The following is a 21,343-nucleotide window of genomic DNA, read 5'->3' on the forward strand; positions in this document are numbered from 1 at the left end:
GAAAAGAGAAGGGATAAACTCTTTATTTTAGTACAAGTCGTCCTTGACGTTCAGTGGTTTAGTGACATTTTCCAAAGTGACAATGGCGATGAAGGAAGTGACTTACGACCGTTTTTTCATACGTACGACTGTTGCGGCATCCCCTGTGGTCAAAATTCAGGCACTTATGGCAATTGTATTGGGTAGTCCTCCGCTTACGACCACAATGGAACCCCCAAATTTCTGTTGATAAGTGAGACGGTGGTTGTGTGAGTTTTGCCCCGTTTTAGGACCTTCTTTGCCACGTTTGTTAAATGAAGCACTGCAGTTGTTAAGTGGGTCACACGGTTGTTAAGCGAATCTGGCTTCTCCGTTGACTTTGCTTGCCGGAAGGTCGTAGAAGTGGATCACCTGACCCCCGGGGACATGGCAACCCCGTCATAAATAGGAGCCTCCTGCCAGGCATCCGGATTTGGATCACATGACCTAGGGGAGGCTGTGACAGTCGTCGGTGTGAAAAGCGGTCATAAGTCACTTTTTTCAGTGCTGTTGTAACTTTGAAAGGTCACTAAATAACCTGTTGTAAGTCGAGGACCACCTGTATTTATGACGGTTGCAGTGTCCCGGGGATTGCATGATCCCCTTTTGTGACCTTCCCATGAGCAAAGTCAATGGGGAAACCAGATTCACTTAACAACCGTGTGAGTCATGAACTCGTGATTCACTTCACAACCGTGTTACTCACGAACTGCAGTGATTCGCTTAACAACCATATTACTCACTTCTGAACTGCAGTGATTCGCTTAACAACTATATTCAGAACTGCAGTGATTCACTTCACCATATTATGAACTGCAGTGATTCACTTAACAACCATGTTACGAACTGCAGTGATTTGCTTAACAACCATATTACTCACTTCAGAACTGCAGTGATTTGCTTAACAACCATATTACTCACTTCAGAACTGCAGTGATTTGCTTAACAACCATGTTACTTCAGAACTGCAATGATGCACTTAACAAGCATATTATGAACTGCATTGATTCACTTAACAACCACGTTACTTATGAACTGCAGTGATTCGCTTAACAACTATATTCAGAACTGCAGTGATTCACTTCACCATATTATGAGCTGCAGTGATTCACTTAACAACCATGTTACGAACTGCAGTGATTTGCTTAACAACCATATTACTCACTTCAGAACTGCAGTGATTTGCTTAACAACCATATTACTCACTTCAGAACTGCAGTGATTTGCTTAACAACCATGTTACTTCAGAACTGCAATGATGCACTTAACAAGCATATTATGAACTGCATTGATTCACTTAACAACCACGTTACTTATGAACTGCAGTGATTCACTTAACAACCATATTATGAACTGCAGTGATTCACTTAACAACCATGTTACTTCAGAACTGCAGTGATTTGCTTAACAACCATGTTACTTCAGAACTGCAGTGATTTATTTAACAACCTTATTACTCGCTTCAGAACTGCAGTGATTTGCTTAACAACCAGGTTACTTCAGAACTGCAGTGATTCACTTAACCATATTACTTCAGAACTGCAGTGATGCACTTAACAACCATATTACGGACTGCATTGATTCACTTAACAACAACGTTACTTATGAACTGCAGTGATTCGCTTAACAATTGTGCTACTCACTTCAGTCGCTATTGAGGATTTTTTTTAACCAGGATCCTTCTTGGTGGATTCATAACCTTGGCTGTCGCCCTCCTCTAGCTGAATGTTAGATTTTTATTCCTTTTGCATCTCTCTTTTTCTGGCCAGCCCGGAGATTCCTAGGGCGCTCCGTCCTTAACTTGAGTCCCCAGCCGGCTACCCCAGCCTCTACTCAGCGTTTAAGCTTTCACCTTCATGAATAAATCATCAGAGCCTCTGAAGTTCCCGGCCTTTCATTTATGTTCAAGAGCAATCACAATTTTCTTTTCTTTTCTTTTCTTTTTTTCCTTTTCCTGGTTGCGATCTCTTCAGATTGCAGAAACAGGTCGACTTGCATCTTCAGAAATTCGCCCTTTCCCTTGCTCCATCCGTGACCGGCTGAGAAAGTCACTTCCCCTTTGGCTTTTAAAACCTTTCTAAGACAATTAGCATCCCCGTCTTCGTTTAAATCTGAATTTAATCGCCTCTTCCCTGCCGTAACCTCCTCGCGTATTAAGTGTTAGTAGGGCTTCCACAACAACAACAACAACAAAAAAGAAAGCCTTCACTTTTAAAAAAAAAAAGAATTTGCAAGTCTCGGTAATTCTTACCCGTGGGATAATATCGCTCAGTCCCGTCGCTGCGAGCAGCCATCCGTTCAGTGACCGCTTGAAGTTAACGGGGCCGCTGGGAAAACCGGTTTATGACCAGTTCTCACGCTTAACGACCGTGGCCGCATCCCCTTGGTCACGTGATCAGAGTTTGCGTGCTGGGCAACTAGCGCGCATTTTTCCGATGGCTGCAGCATCCCCAGGGTGACGTGGTTTCTCCAATGGCGTCCTTCCCTTCCTCAGTGGAGGAAGCCAAATTTTTCTGAATGGTCTCCTTAACGACTTCAGCGATTCGCTTAACAACCACGGGGGGGGGAGAAAGGTTGTAAAATATAGGGCATGTCTCCCTTGACTGTTTTGTTCGGCAAGGGAATTGGTTGGGTTCGGCGGCTGAAGATTGAACCGGGGGGTCCTTCGTGGTTTCCTTGCAGACGTTTTAGCACCCAACTGGGGAACGGCATCAGTGAATCAGGGAGTGGGGTTTGAAGGGAGGAGGAGGAGGAGGAGGAGGAGGAGGAGGAGGAGGAGGAGGAGAACAACTATGGGGTCCTTGGTGCTCTCTGAGCTTGGTGGTTTTCTTGCAGATGTTTCATGACCCAACTAGGCCACATCATCAGTGCTAGAAGGGAGGAGGAGGAGGAGGAGGGAGGAGGAAGGAAGGAAGGAAGGAAGGAAGGAAGGAAGGAAGGAAGGTGGGGTCCTTGATGCTCTCCTAGCTTGGTGGTTTTCTTGCAGATGTTTCATGACCCAACTAGGCCACATCATCAGTGCTAGAAGGGAGGAGGAGGAGGAGGAGGAAGGAAGGAAGGAAGGAAGGAAGGAAGGAAGGAAGGAAGGAAGGAAGGAAGGAAGGAAAGTGGGGTCCTTGATGCTCTCTGAGCTGGGTGGTTTTCTTGCAGATGTTTCATGACCCAACTAGGGAACATCATCAGTGCTAGAAGGGGGGAGGAGGAGGAGGAAGGAAGGAAGGAAGGAAGGAAGGAAGGAAGGAAGGAAGGAAGGAAGGAAGGAAGGAAGGAAAGTGGGGTCCTTGATGCTCTCTGAGCTGGGTGGTTTTCTTGCAGATGTTTCATGACCCAACTAGGCCACATCATCAGTCTAGAAGGGGGGAGGAGGAGGAGGAGGAGGAGGAAGGAAGGAAGGAAGGATTGTGGAGAGGAGGAGGAGGAGGAGGAGGAGGAAGGGCTGGGGGGGGTCCTTGGTGCTCTCTGAGCTTGGTTGTTTTCTTGCAGATGTTTCATTAGCCAACTAGGGAAGTGCTAGGAGAGAATGGGGATTGTGGAGTGAAGAGGAGGAGGAGGAGGAGGAGGAGGAGGAAGACGAAGACAACGACTGGTGTCATCCTTGTTACTCTCTGAGCTTGGCTGTTTTCTTACAGACGTTTTAGTACCCAACTAGGCAACAGCATCAGTGGGGTAAAGGAGTGGGGTTTGCGAACAGGAGGGGGAGGAGGAAGAGGAGGAGGAGGAGGAGGAGAACAAAGACTGTGGCTGCTTCTTACTACTCTCAGAGCTGGGTTATTTTCTTGCAGGCATTTTAGTACCCAACTAGGTAACAGCATCGTTGCTGAAAAGGAGTGGGGTTTGTTCTCCGTTTACATACTAGCAGCTTGCGCTCTCGGTGTTGGCTAGCTGGGTTGAATGCTGCGGTGACGCCATGTGCTTCTCATGCTCTGCGTATTGTCTCCGTGACGTTTTTGACGTACCAGTTTCATTAAGTGTCTCCCGTTTTTCTCTCTCTTGGCTTTGATCCTTAATCATTTCATATATATATATATATATATATATATTTTTCAGAATTTCCCAATCCTCTTCTTGTCCCTTTTTAAGATTTCCACCCACGGGACCTTTCCTATTTCCCTCCCCCACCCGCAAAAGTCAGATCCCTTGGTCTCGCGAAATGTTTTTCCTGAATGCCACAACCGGGGTGTGCAGTGTGTACCTATTGGTCTTGTCCGTGCGTGTGTGTTTGTACACCTCTCTCTCTCTCTCTCTCTCTCTCTCTCTCTCTCTCTCTCTCTCTTTCTCTCTCTCTCTCTCTCTCTCTTTCTCTCTTTCTCTCTCTTTCTCTTTCTCTCTTTCTCTCTCTCTCTTTCTCTCTCTCTCTTTTTCTCTCTCTTTCTCTCTCTCTCTTTCTCTTTCTCTCTTTCTCTCTCTCTTTCTCTTTCTCTCTCTTTCTCTGTCTCTCTCTCTCTCTCTTTCTCTCTTTCTCTTTCTCTCTTTCTCTCTCTCTTTCTCTTTCTCTCTCTTTCTCTGTCTCTCTCTCTCTTTCTTTCTCTCTCTCTCTCTCTCTTTCTTCTTTCTTTCTTTCTTTCTTTCTTTCTTTCTTTCTTTCTTTCTTTCTTTCTTTCTTTCTTTCTTTCTTTCTTTCTTTTTTTCGCTACGACCTTCCAATTTTTTTCCTTGCTTTTTCTGTAATAAGGTTTGTGATGTGACATGCTTTCCATATTTCTTGTCTCCTGTCTTGTTTTTGCTGGAATTTATCCAGTTCGGAGATAACAACTATTGATTGCTGCTGAGTTGGGTTGTTTTTTTTTTCTTGCGTTTTTTATTATTATTATTGTTGTTGTTGTTGTTGTTGTTGTTGTTGTTGTTGTTATTTGAAAAGGTGGTCCTGTTGAGGAGGCATCTGCCAGGGCCAGCGTTGTATTTTTGAGATTGGCACAAGCGAGCTGCCCTTTTGAACGCTTTTCGTCCGCCGAGCCGTCTATTTCGATAGCCTGGCTTGAAACCAGGAAGGACGCGAGGAAGTTACACCGAGGAGAGAACCTATTTCAGAAGGGGAAGTGAGAATACATCCCCGCTTGCCGAGCCGTGCCTTCGAATTCTGGGCTGGTGCGATTGTGTGAGATTGTAAATGCCAGGGTCGGTCACGAATCACATTTTTTTTAGGTCTGTCCTAACTTCGAATGGGTCGCTAAGTGAGTGGGTTGTAAATCGAGGACGTTCCCGTCCTGAGCCCAGAATTTCTGTCGCTAAGCGAGACAGTCGTTAGGCGGGTTTTGCCCCATTTTGTGACTTTTCTAGTTTGGACTAGAGGCGAAGGAACCAGGCTAGGAACCAGGCAGTGAGTTCTGGGCTGTGTTGTCACCTTCTCATTCATTAGTATCCTCAATGGCTCCTTCCTTCCTTCCTTCCTTCCTTCCTTCCTTCCTTCCTTCCTTCCTTCCTTCCTTCCATTGTTGCTTTTCCCCCTTTTTCCTTTCCTTTCCCTTTCCTTTCTTTTCTTTCTCTTTTCTTTCTCTTTCCTTTCTTTTCCTTCTTCCCTTCCATTTCCCCTTTCCTTTCTTTTCTTTCTGTTTCCTTTCTTTCCTTTCTCTTTCCTTTCTTTCCTTTCTCTTTCCTTTCCTTTCTCTTTCCTTTCCTCTTTTTTTCTCTTTCCTTACTTTTCCTTTCCTTTCCTTTCCTTTCCTTTTTTCCTTTCCTTTCCCTTCCTTCCTTCCTCCCTCCCTCCCTCCCTCCCCTTTTCTTTTCCTTTCCTTTCCTTTTCCTTCCTTCCTTCCTTCCTTCCTTCCTCCCTCCCCTTTTCTTTTCCTTTCCTTTTCCTTCCTTCCTTCCTTCCTTCCTTCCTTCCTTCCTTCCTTCCTTCCTTCCTCCCTCCCCTTTTCCTTTCCTTTCCTTCCCTTCCCTTCCTTCCTTCCTTCCTTCCTCCCTCCCTCCCTCACCTTTTCTTTTCCTTTCCTTCCCTTCCCTTCCTTCCTTCCTTCCTTCCTCCCTCCCTCCCTCCCTCCCCTTTTCTTTTCCTTTCCTTTTCCTTCCTTCCTTCCTCCCTCCCTCCCTCCCTCCCTCCCTCCCTCCCTTCCTTCCTCCCTCCCCCTTTCCTTTCCTTTCCTTTCCTTTCCTTTCCTTTCCTTTCCTTTCCTTTCCTTTCCTTTCCTTTCCTTTCCTTTCCTTTCCTTTCCTTTCCTTTCCTTTCCTTTCCTTTCCTTTCCTTTCCTTTCCTTTCCTTTCCTTTCCTTTCCTTTCCTTCCCTTCCCCTTCCCCTTCCCTTTCCCATTTCCTTTCTTTTCTTTCCCTTCCCTTCCCTTTCCCCAAAGCTGGTGATTTGGGGCCAATCACCGGGAGACTGTGAGTTCTAGTCCTGCCTTAGGCATGAAAGCCAACTGGGTGACCTTGGACCAGTCCTCCTCTCTCGGCCCAGCCTACCTCACAGGGTTGTTTTAGTGTGTGGGGGGGTGGAAATAGGAGGAGAAAAAACGTGTGGGCTAGGTTCACTGCCTTGGGTCATCTGTAAAAAAAATAATAATAAAGGCAGGAGGTAAACATCTAAATAAATAACAGAGCCATCAGACTAAGGTTAAGGTGACTTTGTGACGGGAACAGCCGAGAGAGAGAGAGAGAGAGAGAGAGAGAGAGAGAGGGAGGGAGGGAGGGAGGGAGAGAGAGAGAGAGAGAGAGAGAGAGAGAGAGAGCATGAACGTGAAAAAGAAAGATGTTTGCCATCTTTGCTTCCTTACAAAAACACTGACTTAAAATTGCTTTTAAAACAGCAAGGAACCTGTATAGTTTTTAGCTGGAGTGGTGACCTGCTTTTTGATAAACACGGCGGTGTTCTGAGTTATCTTCATGCTGTTTCTTCATTTCCTGACAGTGTGACTTTGTTAAAAAAAAAACAAAAAAAAACCCCAAACCACAGGTGATAACGTTTCGTTTCAGATTTAGGAAGCGGTTTTTGCAGCCGACCTCTCTTTCCTCCTCTTAGTTAGCTCCAGTGAGGGGACTGACCCAGAAACGGCTGCCGTTCAGTGTCAAACAGGAAAGGAAGGATTGAAATCATGGTTGGGTTTTGCAGCCATTAAGATCTCTTCATTATTTTTTTTACACGAGACTGTTTCGTACATAATTTAGCTTTTTTTTCCCCGTTTCGTTTTAAATGAGTATACCATCCCATCCCTGGGCACTAAAATTGCTTCTTTTGTTGTTGTTAGCTGCGAAGTCGTGTCCCACCCCTCGCGACCCCATGGACAACGTTCCTCCAGGCCTTCCTGTCCTCTACCATCTTCTGGAGTCCATTTAAGCTCACGCCTGCTGCTTCAGGGACTCCATCCAGCCACCTCCTTCTCTGTCGTCCCCTTCTTCTCTTGCCCTCGATCTTTCTCCTTCTCCTTCTCCTTCTTCTTCTTCTTCTTCTTCCTCTTCCTCTTCCTCCTCCTCCTTTGCTGCAAAGTCATGTCCGACCCATCATGACCCCATGGACAACGTTCCTCCAGGCCTTCCTGTCCTCTACCATCTTCTGGAGTCCATTTAAGCTCACGCCTGCTGCTTCAGGGACTCCATCCAGCCACCTCCTTCTCTGTCGTCCCCTTCTTCTCTTGCCCTCGATCTTTCTCCTTCTCCTTCTCCTTCTTCTTCTTCTTCTTCTTCCTCTTCCTCTTCCTCCTCCTCCTTTGCTGCAAAGTCATGTCCGACCCATCATGACCCCATGGACAACGTTCCTCCAGGCCTTCCTGTCCTCTACCATCTTCTGGAGTCCATTGAAGCTCAGGCCTCCTGCTTCAGTGACTCCATCCAGCCACCTCCTTCTCTGTCGTCCCCTTCTTCTATTGCCCTCGATCTTTCCCAGCATTAGGCTCTTCTCCAGTGAGTCCTTCCTTCTCATTAGATGGCCAAAGGATTTGAGTTTGAGCTTCAGGATCTGGCCTTCTAAAGAGCAATCAGGGTGGATCTCCTCTAGGACTGACCGGTTTGATCGCCTTGCAGTCCGAGGGACTCGCAGGAGTCTTCTCCAGCACCATAGTTCAAAGGCCTCCATTCTTTGGCGCTCAGCCTTTCTTATGGTCCAGCTTTCACTGCCATACAATGCAACTGGGAAGACCGCAGCCTTGACTATACGCACTTTTGTTGACAGGGTGATGTCTCTGCTTTTTAGTCTGCTGTCTAGATTTGCCATGGCTTTCCTCCCCAGGAGCAAGCGTCTTTTAATTTCTTGGCTACAGTCCCCATCTGCAGTGATCTTGGAGCCCAGGAAAATAAAATCTGTCACTACCTCCATTTCTTCCCCATCTATTTGCCAGGAATTGAGAGGGCCAGATGCCATGATCTTGGTTTTCTTAATGTTAAGTTTCAACCCAAGTTTTGCACTCTCCTTCTTCACCCGCAACAAGAGGCTCTTTAGTTCCTCTTCACAAATTTGCTTCTTACAAAATAATAATTTAAAAAATCTATATTACAGATAGCCCTTGACATGCAACGGTAATTTCAGTCGTACATCGTGATGGTTACATCTAATTTTACAACTTTTTTGTGTGGAACCCCACACAGTCACAAAATGAACTAGTGACATGGTTTTTGCTGGAAACCGCAATAATAATAGTAGTAGTAGTAGTAGTAGTAGTAATAATAATGTTGGAAGGTACATTGGAAGTAATCTAGTCCAGGGTTTTTCAACCTTTTCACCCATTGTACCACTTTTAGGATATGGCAACATCCGAGTACCACCAGTCGCCTAGCAAGGTGTCAAAAACTGGATGATCAAAAAAAAAAAGGAAAAAAGTGATGAAGTACAATTAGTCCTCGACTTACAACAGTTCGCTTAATGACTGTTCAAAGTTACAATGGCCCTGAAAAAAGTGCCCCCCCGAGACACAGTCGAGCAAGACACGTGCCTGCCCGCCCGGCGGCGCTCTTCCTCCTGTCCGAGGTTTTCGCTGTTGTGAGCATTTCTGTTGAGGATTGGCAGCGGGGGTGGGGTGGGGGGTGTGTTTGTTTTTTATCTCTCCCCCCCCCCCGCCGTCTGCTGGGTGGTTGCAGCAGGTTTTGGTCGCTTCACATGACCCTGGGACACTGTGACCGTCATAAATATGAATCGGTTGCCAAGCATCCGAATGTAAATCACAAGACCCTGGAGATGCTGCAACATTCCGGCTGATCGGCGCTTCTTCTGGGCTCAGAAGCGCCAGGATTAGTGCCGAGCTCCGGCTGGATCCTGGCGCTGATCCTGGCGCTTCCGCTGAGCCCCGACAGCCCTGCAGCTCCAGCCGTCTCTCGCTCGGTCTTGTGCGGTGCTGCCCCCGGTTCAGCTCATTCCCCTCCCCCGCTGCCATTTGTCTAGGGTGGTCGCGTACCACCTGCCAGGTGCCCATGTACCACAGGTGGTACCCGTACCACTGGTTGAAAAGCCCTGCTCTAGTCCAACCCCCTGCTCAAGCAGGAGATCCTATACCATTCCAGACAAGTGACAGTCCAGTCTCTTCTTAAAAACTTCCTGTGCTGGAACATTCACAATTTCTGGAGGCAGGTTGTTCCACTGGTTAGTTGTTCTAACTGTCAGGAAGTTTCTCCTTAGTTCCAGGTTGCTTCTCTCCTTGATTAGTTTCCATCCGTTGCTTCTTCTCCTGCTTTCAGGTGCTTTGGAGAATAGCTTGACTCCCTCTTCTTTGGGGCAGCCCCTGAGATACTAGAAGGCTGCTATCATGTCCCCCCTCGTCCTTCTCTTCATTAAACTAGACATCCCCAATTCCAGCAACCATCCTTCACATGTTTCAGCCTACAGCCCCCTTATGGTCTTTATTGCTCTTCTCTGCATTCTTTCTAGAGTCTCAACATCTTTTTTAATTACGCGATGTAATTAATCACCATATATCATGCTTCCTGCCAATTGCACAATAAGGTCGGGTCTGTGTCTCTCGTCTTTTGATAGGGCTTGTGGGGGACACTTGTGAATGCACAAGGGTGTTTTGTGTCCCCGGTTGCCAGCTCCTTCCATCTCTTTGGAATGACCACAGATAATAATTTGACAAGTAGTATTCCCCTTTGCTCCTTCTGTTTTGTCTTGAACGAACCACTACATACCCTCCTGCCGTTAAATAATAAAACGCCGGTGGAAATACTATATAAAATCATCATATAAAGATTTTGAGACTGTGGAACGAGTGCAGAGAGGAGCTACAAAGATGATTAGGGGGTTGTAGGCAAAAACATGCAAAGAACGGTTGCAGGAATTGGGTATGTCTAGTTTAATGAAGAGAAGGACGAGGGGGAACATGGTAGCAGTGTTGTAGTATTTGAGGGGCTGCCACAAAGAAGAGGGGGGTGTCCATCTGTTCTCCAAAGCACCAGAAGGCAGGACGAGAAGCAACGGATGGAAACTAACCAAGGAGAGAAGCAACCTGGAATTAAGGAGAAATTTCCTGACAGTTAGAACAATTAACCAGGGGAACCACCCACCTCCAGAAGTTGTGGGTGCTCCAACACTGGAAGTTTTTAAGAAGAGACTGGACAGCCATTTGTCTGAAATGGTATAGGGTTTCCTGCCTGAGCAGGGGGTTGGACTAGAGGACCTCCAAGAAGACCTCGTCGTCTTCTTCTTCTTCTTCTTCTTCTTCTTCTTCTTCTTCTTCTTCTTCTTCTTCTTATTATTATTATTATTATTATTATTATTATTATTATTATTATTTATTATTCTTTGCCTTTCATTTTCAATGTCAGCCTATCCATTTCCACACAGTCCCAAATTTTCCTGGAAGCTTTGAAGAAGAGGCTGGACAGCCATTTGTCTGAAATGGTGTAGGGTTTCCTGCCTGAGCAGGGGGTTGGACTAGATGACCTCCAAGGTCCCTTCCAACTCTTGTTACTCTGTTAAATTCACATGTGGCTTGCTATTAAAAGTGGCTTCCCCTCTCTCTGTTTCCCCCTCCCCCTCTCTCTCCCTCCCTCTGCCTTCTTTCTTTTCCTCCCTCCCTCCCCCTCCCGCTCTCTTTCTCTCCCTTTCTCCCTCCCTCTGCCTTCCTCTCCCTCCCTCCCCATCCCTCCCTCCCTCCCTCTCTCTTTCCTTCCCTCTTTTCTCTCCCTCCGTTTCCCTACCTCTGCCTTCCTCTCCCTCTCTCTCCCTCCCTCCCTCCCTCCCTCTCTCCTTCCCTCTTTTCTCTCCCTCCGTTTCCCTCCCTGCCTTCCTCCCCCTCCCTCCCTCTCTCTCTCCTTCCCTCTTTTCTCTCCCTCCCTCTGTTTCCCTCCCTCTGCCTTCCTCTCCCTCCCTCTCCCTCTCTTTCTCCCTCCCCCCCTTGCTCTCCCTCCCAAAGCTTTCTGTCCATGTTCTTATCTGAGCTGGTTGTGTGCTACCCATCACTTTAAGTGTTTCCCTTCTGACATGATCCAGAGTTCCTTGGACCAGCCTTTGGTACCAAGCTGACCATTTTTGATTTCCATAAGCCAAGTTAGAAAACTCCAGCGCTGCTGGTTTGAGTCCCCTTTTCCTTTGGGTTCTCAGAAGTTGCTCAAAATAGCAACTTGCAGGCCTCTTATTTTCACCTGGACCATCTTTGTCTTTAAGAGCGCTAAATCCTTGTCCTTTCGTCCTTTCATTACGAACAAAGTGGCAGTTTGGGGGAAACCAGACGGGAAAGGACCGCACTAAACGTTGCTCCGACCCTCCTATTAACAGCTTTGTTTAAATAAACAAATTTAAACCCTGAATTCCCTGTTGTTGGCTTAATGAAGATCGGCTTCTCTAGGCTGCGTGGCGAAGCACGGTTAGATGTCCCCTTTTTTCCCCCAGCTATTCAGAATGCACCTTTTGCCATTAAAAATTCTCATTTTCGTCTTCACGCTTGATACCTTATTTTCCCTGAAAGTAAGGCCTACACCAGGGGTAGGCAACCTCGGCTCTTTTATGACTCATGGACTTCAACTCCCAGAATTCCTGAGTCAGCATAGCTGACTCAGGAATTCTGGGAGTTGAAGTCCATGAGTCATAAAAGAGCCGAGGTTGCCTACCCCTGGCCTACACCAACAATAAGCCCTAGCTTGATTTTGGGGGATGGGCCTAATATAAACCCTGTCCCAAAAATAAGCGCTAGTTTTGGACCGAGGCACACCCCTAAAAATCAAGCTGGGGAGGGGGTGTGGAGCTGCCCCAGATGCCCCACACCCACTCAGCTTGCATCCAGGCCTCTCCTTGTGAGCCCACTTCTTGTTCTGAGGCCTCTTCTGCAGCTAGGCCTGCATTTCTCAGTCACAGGCCTTTCCGGAAGGCCTCTGCAGCCGAGAACCGAGCTATGGGTTCAATCCGTAGCTCGGTTCTGCAAGATCTCTTCAGCCGAGCACCGAGCAATGGATTGAATCCATCGCTCGGTACTCGGCTGCTTAGGCCTTCTGGAAAGGCCTGACTGCAAAATCCAGGCCCGAATGCAGCTTCAGAACTTTGGCCCCAGAAAAAGTGGACCGGCTGGGTGGGACTGTCAGTGCTGGAAGTGAGGTAAGGCCTACCCTGAAAATAAGACCTGGTGCCTCTTTTGGAGGCAAAAAAACCCCCAAAATATAAGACCTGGTCTTATTTTCGGGGAAACACGGGTATCTCCAGTTTATGTAACACAAATGATCCCTTTTTCAGTTGGCCAAAAACATTTTGAATTTTTTTCCCCGTCAAATGTGAAATGCTCTATATTGCCAGCTACTGGAAACCGGTAAGCTAAACGGAGTGGATTTATGACGCACTCCAAGTACAGGTCGTCCTCAACTTATAACGGTTTCATTTAGTGACCATTCAAAAGTTACAACGGGATTGACAAAAGGATTCATGTCCAAGTTTCCACACTTAACGACTACTGCAGCATCCTCATGGTCACGTGATCAGGATTCAGGCACTTGGCAACTGACTCATATTTATTTATTTATTATAAATATTTTATTAATTTTCTAGTTTTAAAGCCAAATACTCGTCCCATGACGCGGTGAGTTTGACACCCGTGGTCTATATTAACTTCTTCAGTCTAGATCCAATATTACAGTATTACAGTTTTTAAGAAGAGACTGGACACCCATTTGTCTGAAATGGTATAGGATTTCCTGCCTGAGCAGGGGGTTGGACTAGATGACCTCCAAGATCCCTTCCAACTGTATTGTTGTTGTTGCTATTGTTGTTGTTGTTATTACACCATCAAATGTTTCCTCTCTTCTTCTGGCAGTTCCCACACCAGGCAAATACACTTCTTATTGTTAATAAATATATACCGTAATTGAATATCAACATCTCAGTTACACTTTCGTCATGATATCAATAATGTCAATTTTAGATCGCTTTTCTAAGCAAAACACATCTGAATTGCATTTGCACTTGATATCCATATGTTCAATCGGTATCCTGTTTTCGCTTTTTTTTTTTAAAAAAAAAATTCATTTCCCCTCAGTATTCAAAAATGCCTCTCTTGTTTATAATTTCAAAGTAAGTTATATCAGGTGATCAGAATTCAGACACTTGGCAACTGACTCGTATTTATGACGGTCGCCGTGTCCCCGGGGTCATCATGTGATCCCATTTCAGGACTTTTCGACAAGCAGAGTCAGTGGGGGGAAAGCGAGACCCATTTAACAAGCGTGTTACTAATCAACTGAAGTGATTCACTAGACCAGGGGTAGGCAACCTTGGCTCTTTTATGACTCGTGGAAACCTCTCCCTTTCCCCTCAGCATGGCTGGCTCAGGAATTCTGGGAGTTGAAGTCCAGACACATTAGCGACAGACACATTTTAGGCTCCCTTGTGGTCCTAAGTCGAGGACTACATATAATCATAACCCCCTGTTGGTTGACTTATCTGGATGGCTTCCTGTTTATGCCTGCTAACAAATGGAGGTCTGCTCTGTTTTCCTTTTTCCACGCAGGCTCTTGATGGCAACATTTACGACCACCTTAAGGATTATTTAATGGTATTCAGCCGGACTGAGTTAGAAATCTGCCAATCCGTTCAAAGCACATTCCAATTTCTTTTGGAAACTTCAAGCCGGGTAAGTTTTGCAATCCAAAAAAATTATTATTATTATTATTATTATTATTATTATTATTATTATTATTATTATTATTATTATTATTATTATTAATATTAATATTATTATTAATATTATTACTATTACCGTATTTTCCGGCGTATAAGACGACTGGGCATATAAGACAACCCCCTACATTTCCTGTTAAATTATAGGGTTTGGGCTATACTCGCCATATAAGACTACCCCTCTTCCAATGCACACCAAATAAAAATTTAAAAAACATCAGATTTGATTTTAATATGGTAATTTTAATTCAAATGCTTATGACATGCAGGTACATAGTAGGAAAACTGTCACTTATAAACATAAGGCTGTTTGTCATCAAACATGTAAACATAAAACAGTGCAAGTGGATTAAACTTTTCCTAATTCACTCTAAAGCTTTCCCTGCGCAGACCAAATGGGAGATCCGCTCCAGGTTTTCCAGCCAGCCCGCCCAGTTCCTGAGTCAAATGTGTCCTTAGAGCTAAGCAGCTGCTCTGGCTGCTGCATTCCCCACCTGCCTTTCAAGTTGGGATAGACTGCAGCTGCTCTTCAACTTTAGAAGGAAAGACGCCCAGACCCCAGCCTGTAAAAAATCACATGCAGCTTCTTCTCCAATTGGTCCCACTTTCCCTGAGCAGACCAAATGGGAGATCCGCTCCACGTTTTCCAGCCAGCCCTGTCCCTAAAGTTTCAGCACCTGGCGTATTTTGAGAAGATTTTCATGGGTTAAAAAGTCGTCTTATATGCCAGAAAATACGGTATTATGATTATGTTTGATTATTATGATTATTCTGCACTTGAAGGCCGTTCAGAAAGAGGAAAAAAACGGGAGTGATGATTCGAGAAGCAGGCAAATGCCCCTTGTTCAGTGTTGGTATAAACACTTTGGTAGGGTGCAGCTGGGAAGGAAGCTGTTTGGGTAGTCCTCGGGTTACGACCACTCACTGAGTGACAGGTCAAAGTTAATGGTTCTAAAAAAAAAATGACTAGTGTCTGCCGCAGTATTGTCCTGGTCATGTGGATCAGGGTTTATTTATTTTTCTTTATTTTATTAAATTTATATACCGCCCTATTCCCGTAGGACTCAGGGCGGTTTACAGGGAAAATTAAAAGCATAACATACAAAAATTAAAATCAGTTAAAACAATTGATTAATTCAAGTCCCCGAAATTTAAAACTAAAACCCAATTAAAAATTAAAACCCCTCAGTCTGGGCCAGACAGCTCGAAGAGCCAGGTTTTCAGGTCCCGGCGAAATGAGCGAAGGTCGGGGGCAGTCCTAAGTTCCGTGGGAAGTTGGTTCCATAGGGCCAGCGCGCCCACAGAGAACGCCCTTCCCCTGGGAATAACCCGCCGGCATTCCTTAACCGGCGGCACCCTGAGAAGGCCCTCCCTGTGGGAGCGCACAGGACGATGGGAAGTTGATGCCGGCAGCAGGTGTTCCCTTAGATAATCCGGACCCAAGCCATTTAGGGCTTTATAGGTCATTACCAGCACCTTGAATCTCACCCGGAGGGCAACCGGAAGCCAATGCAGCTCACGGAGAAGAGGTGTTACACGGGAGTATCGGGAAACTCCCATCACAACTCGCGTGGCTGCATTCTGCACCAGTTGAAGCCTCCGAGTGGTCCTCAAGGGCAGCCCCATGTAGAGAGCGTTGCAGTAGTCTAGCCGGGAGGTCACGAGCGCATGGGTGACTGTGCGTAGGGCATCTCGGTCCAGATAGGGCCGCAGCTGGCGCACCAGGTTGAGCAACCATTTCAAGCTACAGAGCCACTGAGAAAGGTGATTGGCAACCAGTCCTCGCACTTACGACTTAAATGGACAGATAAATGAATGATAGATAGATGAGTGATTGCATACATAGATGAATGACTGACAGATTGATAGATAATGATAGATGGATGATTGATAGATAGATAGATGATTGATAGATAGATAGATAGATAGATAGATAGATAGATAGATAGATAGATAGACAGATAGACAGATAGACAGATAGACAGATAGAGATAGATGAGTGATTAGATAGATAAATAGATGAATGAATGACTGATAGATAATGATAGATGGATAGATGGATGATAGATGAGTGATTAGATAGATGAATGATAGATTGATAGATAATGATAGATCAATGGATGAATGATAGATGGATAGATAGATGAATGATAGATAAGTGATTAGATAGATAAATAGATGAATGCTTGATAGATGATAGATGGATAGATGAGCGATTAGATAGATAGATAGATAGATAGATAGATAGATAGATAGATAGATAGATAGATAGATAGATAGATAGATAGATAACCTTTATTGTCATTTTTTACTGTGGGCACAATGGCACACATTAAAAATGAAATTTAGTTGCTTGCTCTCAAAGTGTACACATACACACTTGTGGTCGTAAGCCGAGGACTACCTCCAGCTGCAAGGTATAACGGTTGTCTTTGGCATTTGTTTTTGTGACCGTGGAAAACTCTTCCTCACAGTCTCTCCTGTTCCTTCCTTTTATGCTCCAGAACGTGTCACTAATAGATACCCGCCAGGTAAAATGTGGAATTGCTCCAAGTTGGGGGATAACAATTCAATCTCCCAAATGCTTCTATAGGATGTTGACTTCACCCACTTGTTACGCAGCGGTCCTCGACTTAATAGCAGCTCATTCAGTGACCATCCAAAATTACAACAGTGCCAAAAGAAAGTGACTTGCGACCGTTGTTCACCCTTAACGACTGTTTCAGCGCCCCCATGGTTCCCTAATCAAAATTCAGACGCTTGGCAACCGACTCGTATTTATGACAGGTCGCAGTGTTCTGGGGGGGATGTCACTCTATCCCCTTTTGCGACCTTCTGACAAGCAAAGTCAACGGGGAAGGCAATTATGTGTTGCTAACATAACAACTGCAGTGATTCACTTAACAACTGTGGCAAGATAGGCCGTAAATTGCCGCAAAGGTCACTTAACCACTGTCTCGCTTAGCGACAGAAATTTTGGGCTGAGCTGTGGTGGTAAAGTCGAGTACTGCTTGCATTCCTGTTCAACAGAGTGAAGGCCCGAATTTTACAAGGCTGGGTGTGTGTTCCATCAATTCCAGTCGCTCGCGTGTAGAACGAAAATCAAACAGCCCACCGAAGCCATAAAGATCATTTCAATTTTATTATCCCATAAAGATTATTACTTGTCCTGTTGCTTTCGTGTTCGGATTGGACGTTATTGCACTTGGCATGTTAACCTGTAAACTCCTTTGTCAGAGCATGCACAGTCTTATTGCGCTGAGATAATCCAGGAGTAAATACAGAAAACGGGTCTATATTAAATGCTATATTACACTATTTACAATATCATACACCAGGAACAAGATACATACACGTGTTAATACAGCAGAATCCAACACACAGCAGTTACAGCAGGAAACGCATGAGAGAGAGAGAGAGAGAGAGACACTCCAGCTATAGTCTTCCCTTTTATACTCAGGCTCCTAAAGAGATACAGACCCTGCTTGCTGTTAAAGAGACACATGCTGAGTCATTGCTATCGTCGCATCATCCACCTTATATTGCATTACCTCATTACATCTTCTGATATCATTACATGAGCTGTTTGGCTGTTAAATCATAACCTTGACATCCTTTCCGTCAGTTCATTATATTAAGCGAAAAGAGTAGAATCGGATTAGCTGCCCTTCAAATTCATTTGAATTAATGGAAGCTCTTTGGAAGAAGAGGGAGGTAGATTAACCACCACTCGGGTCCCCAAATGTTAAACAAATCCATTTTCTTCATCTGAACATGATTTGACTATTGAGATTGACAGTTTTGATGGTCTGTCCGCCTTTCTGCCTCTTTTTAAGACGTTTGGATCACCGTTGTGGTTTAAAAAAAAAATCCACATCAATTTGTGTGTGAGAAGCCCTTTTGTTTTCCTGTGATTTTATTTTAACCTGAGGCTGAATGTGCTTTTCATTACAATTGGGATGGTTATAAAGAGTTCCATAGCAGTTAGTCCGTGGTTTGTTTTTAGGGAGGTTAAAAACGAGCGTTAAAAAAACATCCACATGTACCAATATATATATATATATATATATATATATATATATATATATATATATATATATATATATATATATATATATATATATATATATATATATATATATATATATATATATATATATATATATATATATATATATATATATATATATATATATATATATATATATATATATATATATGTGCCATAATTATTTGCTGCAATTGAGCCAGTTGGCTGGATAGGATTTTTGGAATCCAAAATAGATTCCAAAAGAACAACAGATTTGTCCCTTGCATCCAATGCAATTGTGGAAATGTGTTGTTTTTGATAACTTGATAACTTTAGCGCAATACCAGGTAGACCTCGATTTACGACCGTTTATTTAATGACCACTCGAATTTGCAGCAGTGCTGAAAATGTGGTGGTGTACAACCGTTCCTCGCACTTATGACCACCGTAGCGTTCCCACGGCGTGACAATCCAAATTCAAGCGCTTGGCCTGACTATGGTCTCAGCAACCTGGGATCACGTGATCTCCACTTGGGATCTTCTGGCAAGCAAAGGTTCCCTTAACGACCGTGGGGGGGGTGTCTCTTAACGACCTCTGCAAAAAAAACCACAAAAAAACGGTCATCAGAGCGACTCGCTCAAGGGCCACTCTGCTTAGCGACGGGAGTGGCAGCCCCAAGGGGACGGTCGCACACCGAGGACCACCTGTGTTTGCCGTTGTACGATTTCTGACATAACGTTGAAACGCGGGTGTTTTCCCCCCTTTCCAGGTCGTGCGAGATTACAATTTTCAGCTCTTCTTGCAAGAAAACTCCGTCTTCCACAAGCCGCCGTGCTTCCAGTTCCAGCCGTGCGACAGTGACACCGTAAGGACGTTTTTGACGACCATTTTGTTTGTGTGTGTGTGTGTACACGCTTTCCGAGGGCTCCTTCCATTCTGCAAAGAGAACAAGACCCTCTCCCCATATATATATGAATCCCCCGGAGGGGGGTGGGTGGGTGGAAATCACCAAATCAGAAACTCTTTCCGTTCCTCTAATCCAGCAGTGGTGATGGGAACGGAGGTCCAGATGTTTGAAGGTGGTCACTCAGATGTTTTGCAGGCAGAGCTGTGCTCCTAAGGCAGGAGGGGGAACGACGGCCCTTTTACGACCTCTGGACTTCAACTCCCAGAATCCCTGAGCCAGCCATGAATGCTGGTTCAGGACTTTGGGGAGTTGAAGTCCAGAAGACATAGAAAGGCGGGGCCGTGGTCCCCCAAGCCCTGTCCTAAGGGGTGTGAGTGTCGTCCACTTTTCCCATCTCCTTGCAGCGTACGCCAAACGGGTCCCAAGATCCAGAAATGCTTTTAATCCACATACAGGCAGATCGACATTTCTCAACCTGGGCAACTTTTAAGAGGGGTGGAACTTCAACTCTCAGAATTCTTGCTAAGGTTGAGAAACAACACCCCAAAGAAATGGGATGTGTTACTATACTTCTCCTTTAACCACCAGACCCCCCCCCCTCTTTAAGTGGGCCTTTTAACTGCCAATTTAACTGTTTTTTGGGTTCCCCCCCCCCTGTTTTTATTTTAGCTGTTTAGCCTTCTGGTGCCACCCTAATGGGGGGGGGGGAGAAAGGGATTTTGCTTAATTCAGTTTAATATAACCAAGAATGTTCTTTCCTATGAAAGCAGCTGTTTTATTTATTTACTTATTAAATTTATATGCTGCCCCCTCTCACCGATAAAGCGATCCTGGGCGGCTTAAAAGCTTGCAGGTAGTCCTCGAACTTACAACCGTTCGTTTAGCAGCTGTTCAAAGTTAACAAAGGGATCGTGACAAGCGACTTAGGACCATTTTTCACAGTTAATGGCCGTTGCAACATGCTCAAGATCCCACGATCAAAATTCTGGCACTTTGGGCAACTGACTCATATTTATGACGGTCGGAGTGACCCCTTTTGCGACCTTCAGACAAGCAAAATCAATGAGAAAGCCGGATTCATTTAACAGCCGTGTTACTCACTCGTCAACTGCAGAGATCCACTTTTAACAAATGTGGCAAGAAAGGTGGTAAAATGGGGAGAAAAATTCGCTTAACAACGGTCTCATTTAGCAACAGAAATGTTGGGCTCCATCGTGGTCATAAAGTGGAGGACTATCCGCACATAGAAAAAGAATTAACATTTTAAAAAGCTAAGAAAAAAAAACTAGAACCAAGGAGATGAATAGGCACGGGGATGAGATCTCCTTGGTCCCCCTTCAAATTAATTTAATTATTCAGAAGATGACCAGAGGAATCACTCCTCTGATTATTTAAAGGAACTTGTTTGCGTGGGCGTTAATTTCTGGCTTCTCGCTCTGTTCCGCATTCTAGAACCTCTGTAGAACTTCAGGAATCGTTTGCCTCGAGCACAATTTACGAGCAAAGATGGGCTAAACGCTAATTAGCCGTAAAAACAACCCCAAAAAAGCGATTATCTGCTTTGTTTTCAAGAATTAACTCCGGTTTATATTTAAAGATTTACGCCTCCACGTATTTGCAAGCTCACGGGATGTCGGGCTGGATCGATGTCCCTAGATAGCTTTTTATTTTTTCACTTTTGTTTTATTTCCAAGAGACAGAAAGCCCTGATTTAAAAACGAGGATAATGCTGGAAGCCGCCCAGAGCCGTTTCACTGTGAGATGGGCGGCAAATAAATTCAATAAATCAATAAATAAAATAAGTTCTAAAGCTTTTGCAAAACAGCCCAAAGAGGAAACGGGCAAACGGGTGGGCCTGGCTTCCGTGCCACGTTTGAGGAAAGTCAGATAAAACACGGGCGGCCTCCTTGTGAAATCCCAAACGTGCCCTTGACTTTCAGATACAGCTAGTCCTCGGCTTACGCCGTTCATGGGGTGACCATTCAGAGTTACGACAGCACCCAAAACAGGGACTTCAGACCGTGTTTCGCACTTACAACCGTCGCAACTCCCCCGTAGTCTTGTGATCAGAATTTGGACACTTGGAAACTGGCGTGTACTTGTGACAGTTGCAATGCCCCCAGAGTTACGTGATCCTCTTTTGTGTTACTAACTTAACAGCTGCAGTGACTCACTTAACAATGGTGGCAAGAAAGGTCGCAAAACTCACCGAACGAGTGTCTCGCTTAGCCACAGAAATTTTGGGCCCAATTGTGGACCCACGTCATGGACTACCTGTATTATAGTTTGGGCTTCTCCCCTTCCAAAAGAGAAGGCCCCGTGGCTTATCTCGGGGGGGTCCCCAAGTCCCCGCGGTCTGTTCGGAACCGGGCC

General features: G+C 45.1%; 1 protein-coding gene across 1 annotated transcript in view; it reads left to right on the plus strand.

The window, feature by feature from the left end:
- FCHSD2 (FCH and double SH3 domains 2) overlaps positions 1–21,343 on the plus strand; it is a 181,439-nt gene that overhangs the window by 116,706 nt on the left and 43,390 nt on the right. The window contains 2 exon segments of the mRNA XM_081327908.1: positions 13,863–13,985; positions 18,833–18,928. Of these exon segments, the coding sequence (XP_081184034.1) occupies positions 13,863–13,985; positions 18,833–18,928 (219 nt within the window).

The sequence above is a fragment of the Vipera berus genome (assembly GCF_964194415.1).
Source record: "Vipera berus genome assembly, chromosome: 4".
Taxonomy (NCBI): Eukaryota; Metazoa; Chordata; class Lepidosauria; order Squamata; family Viperidae; genus Vipera; species Vipera berus.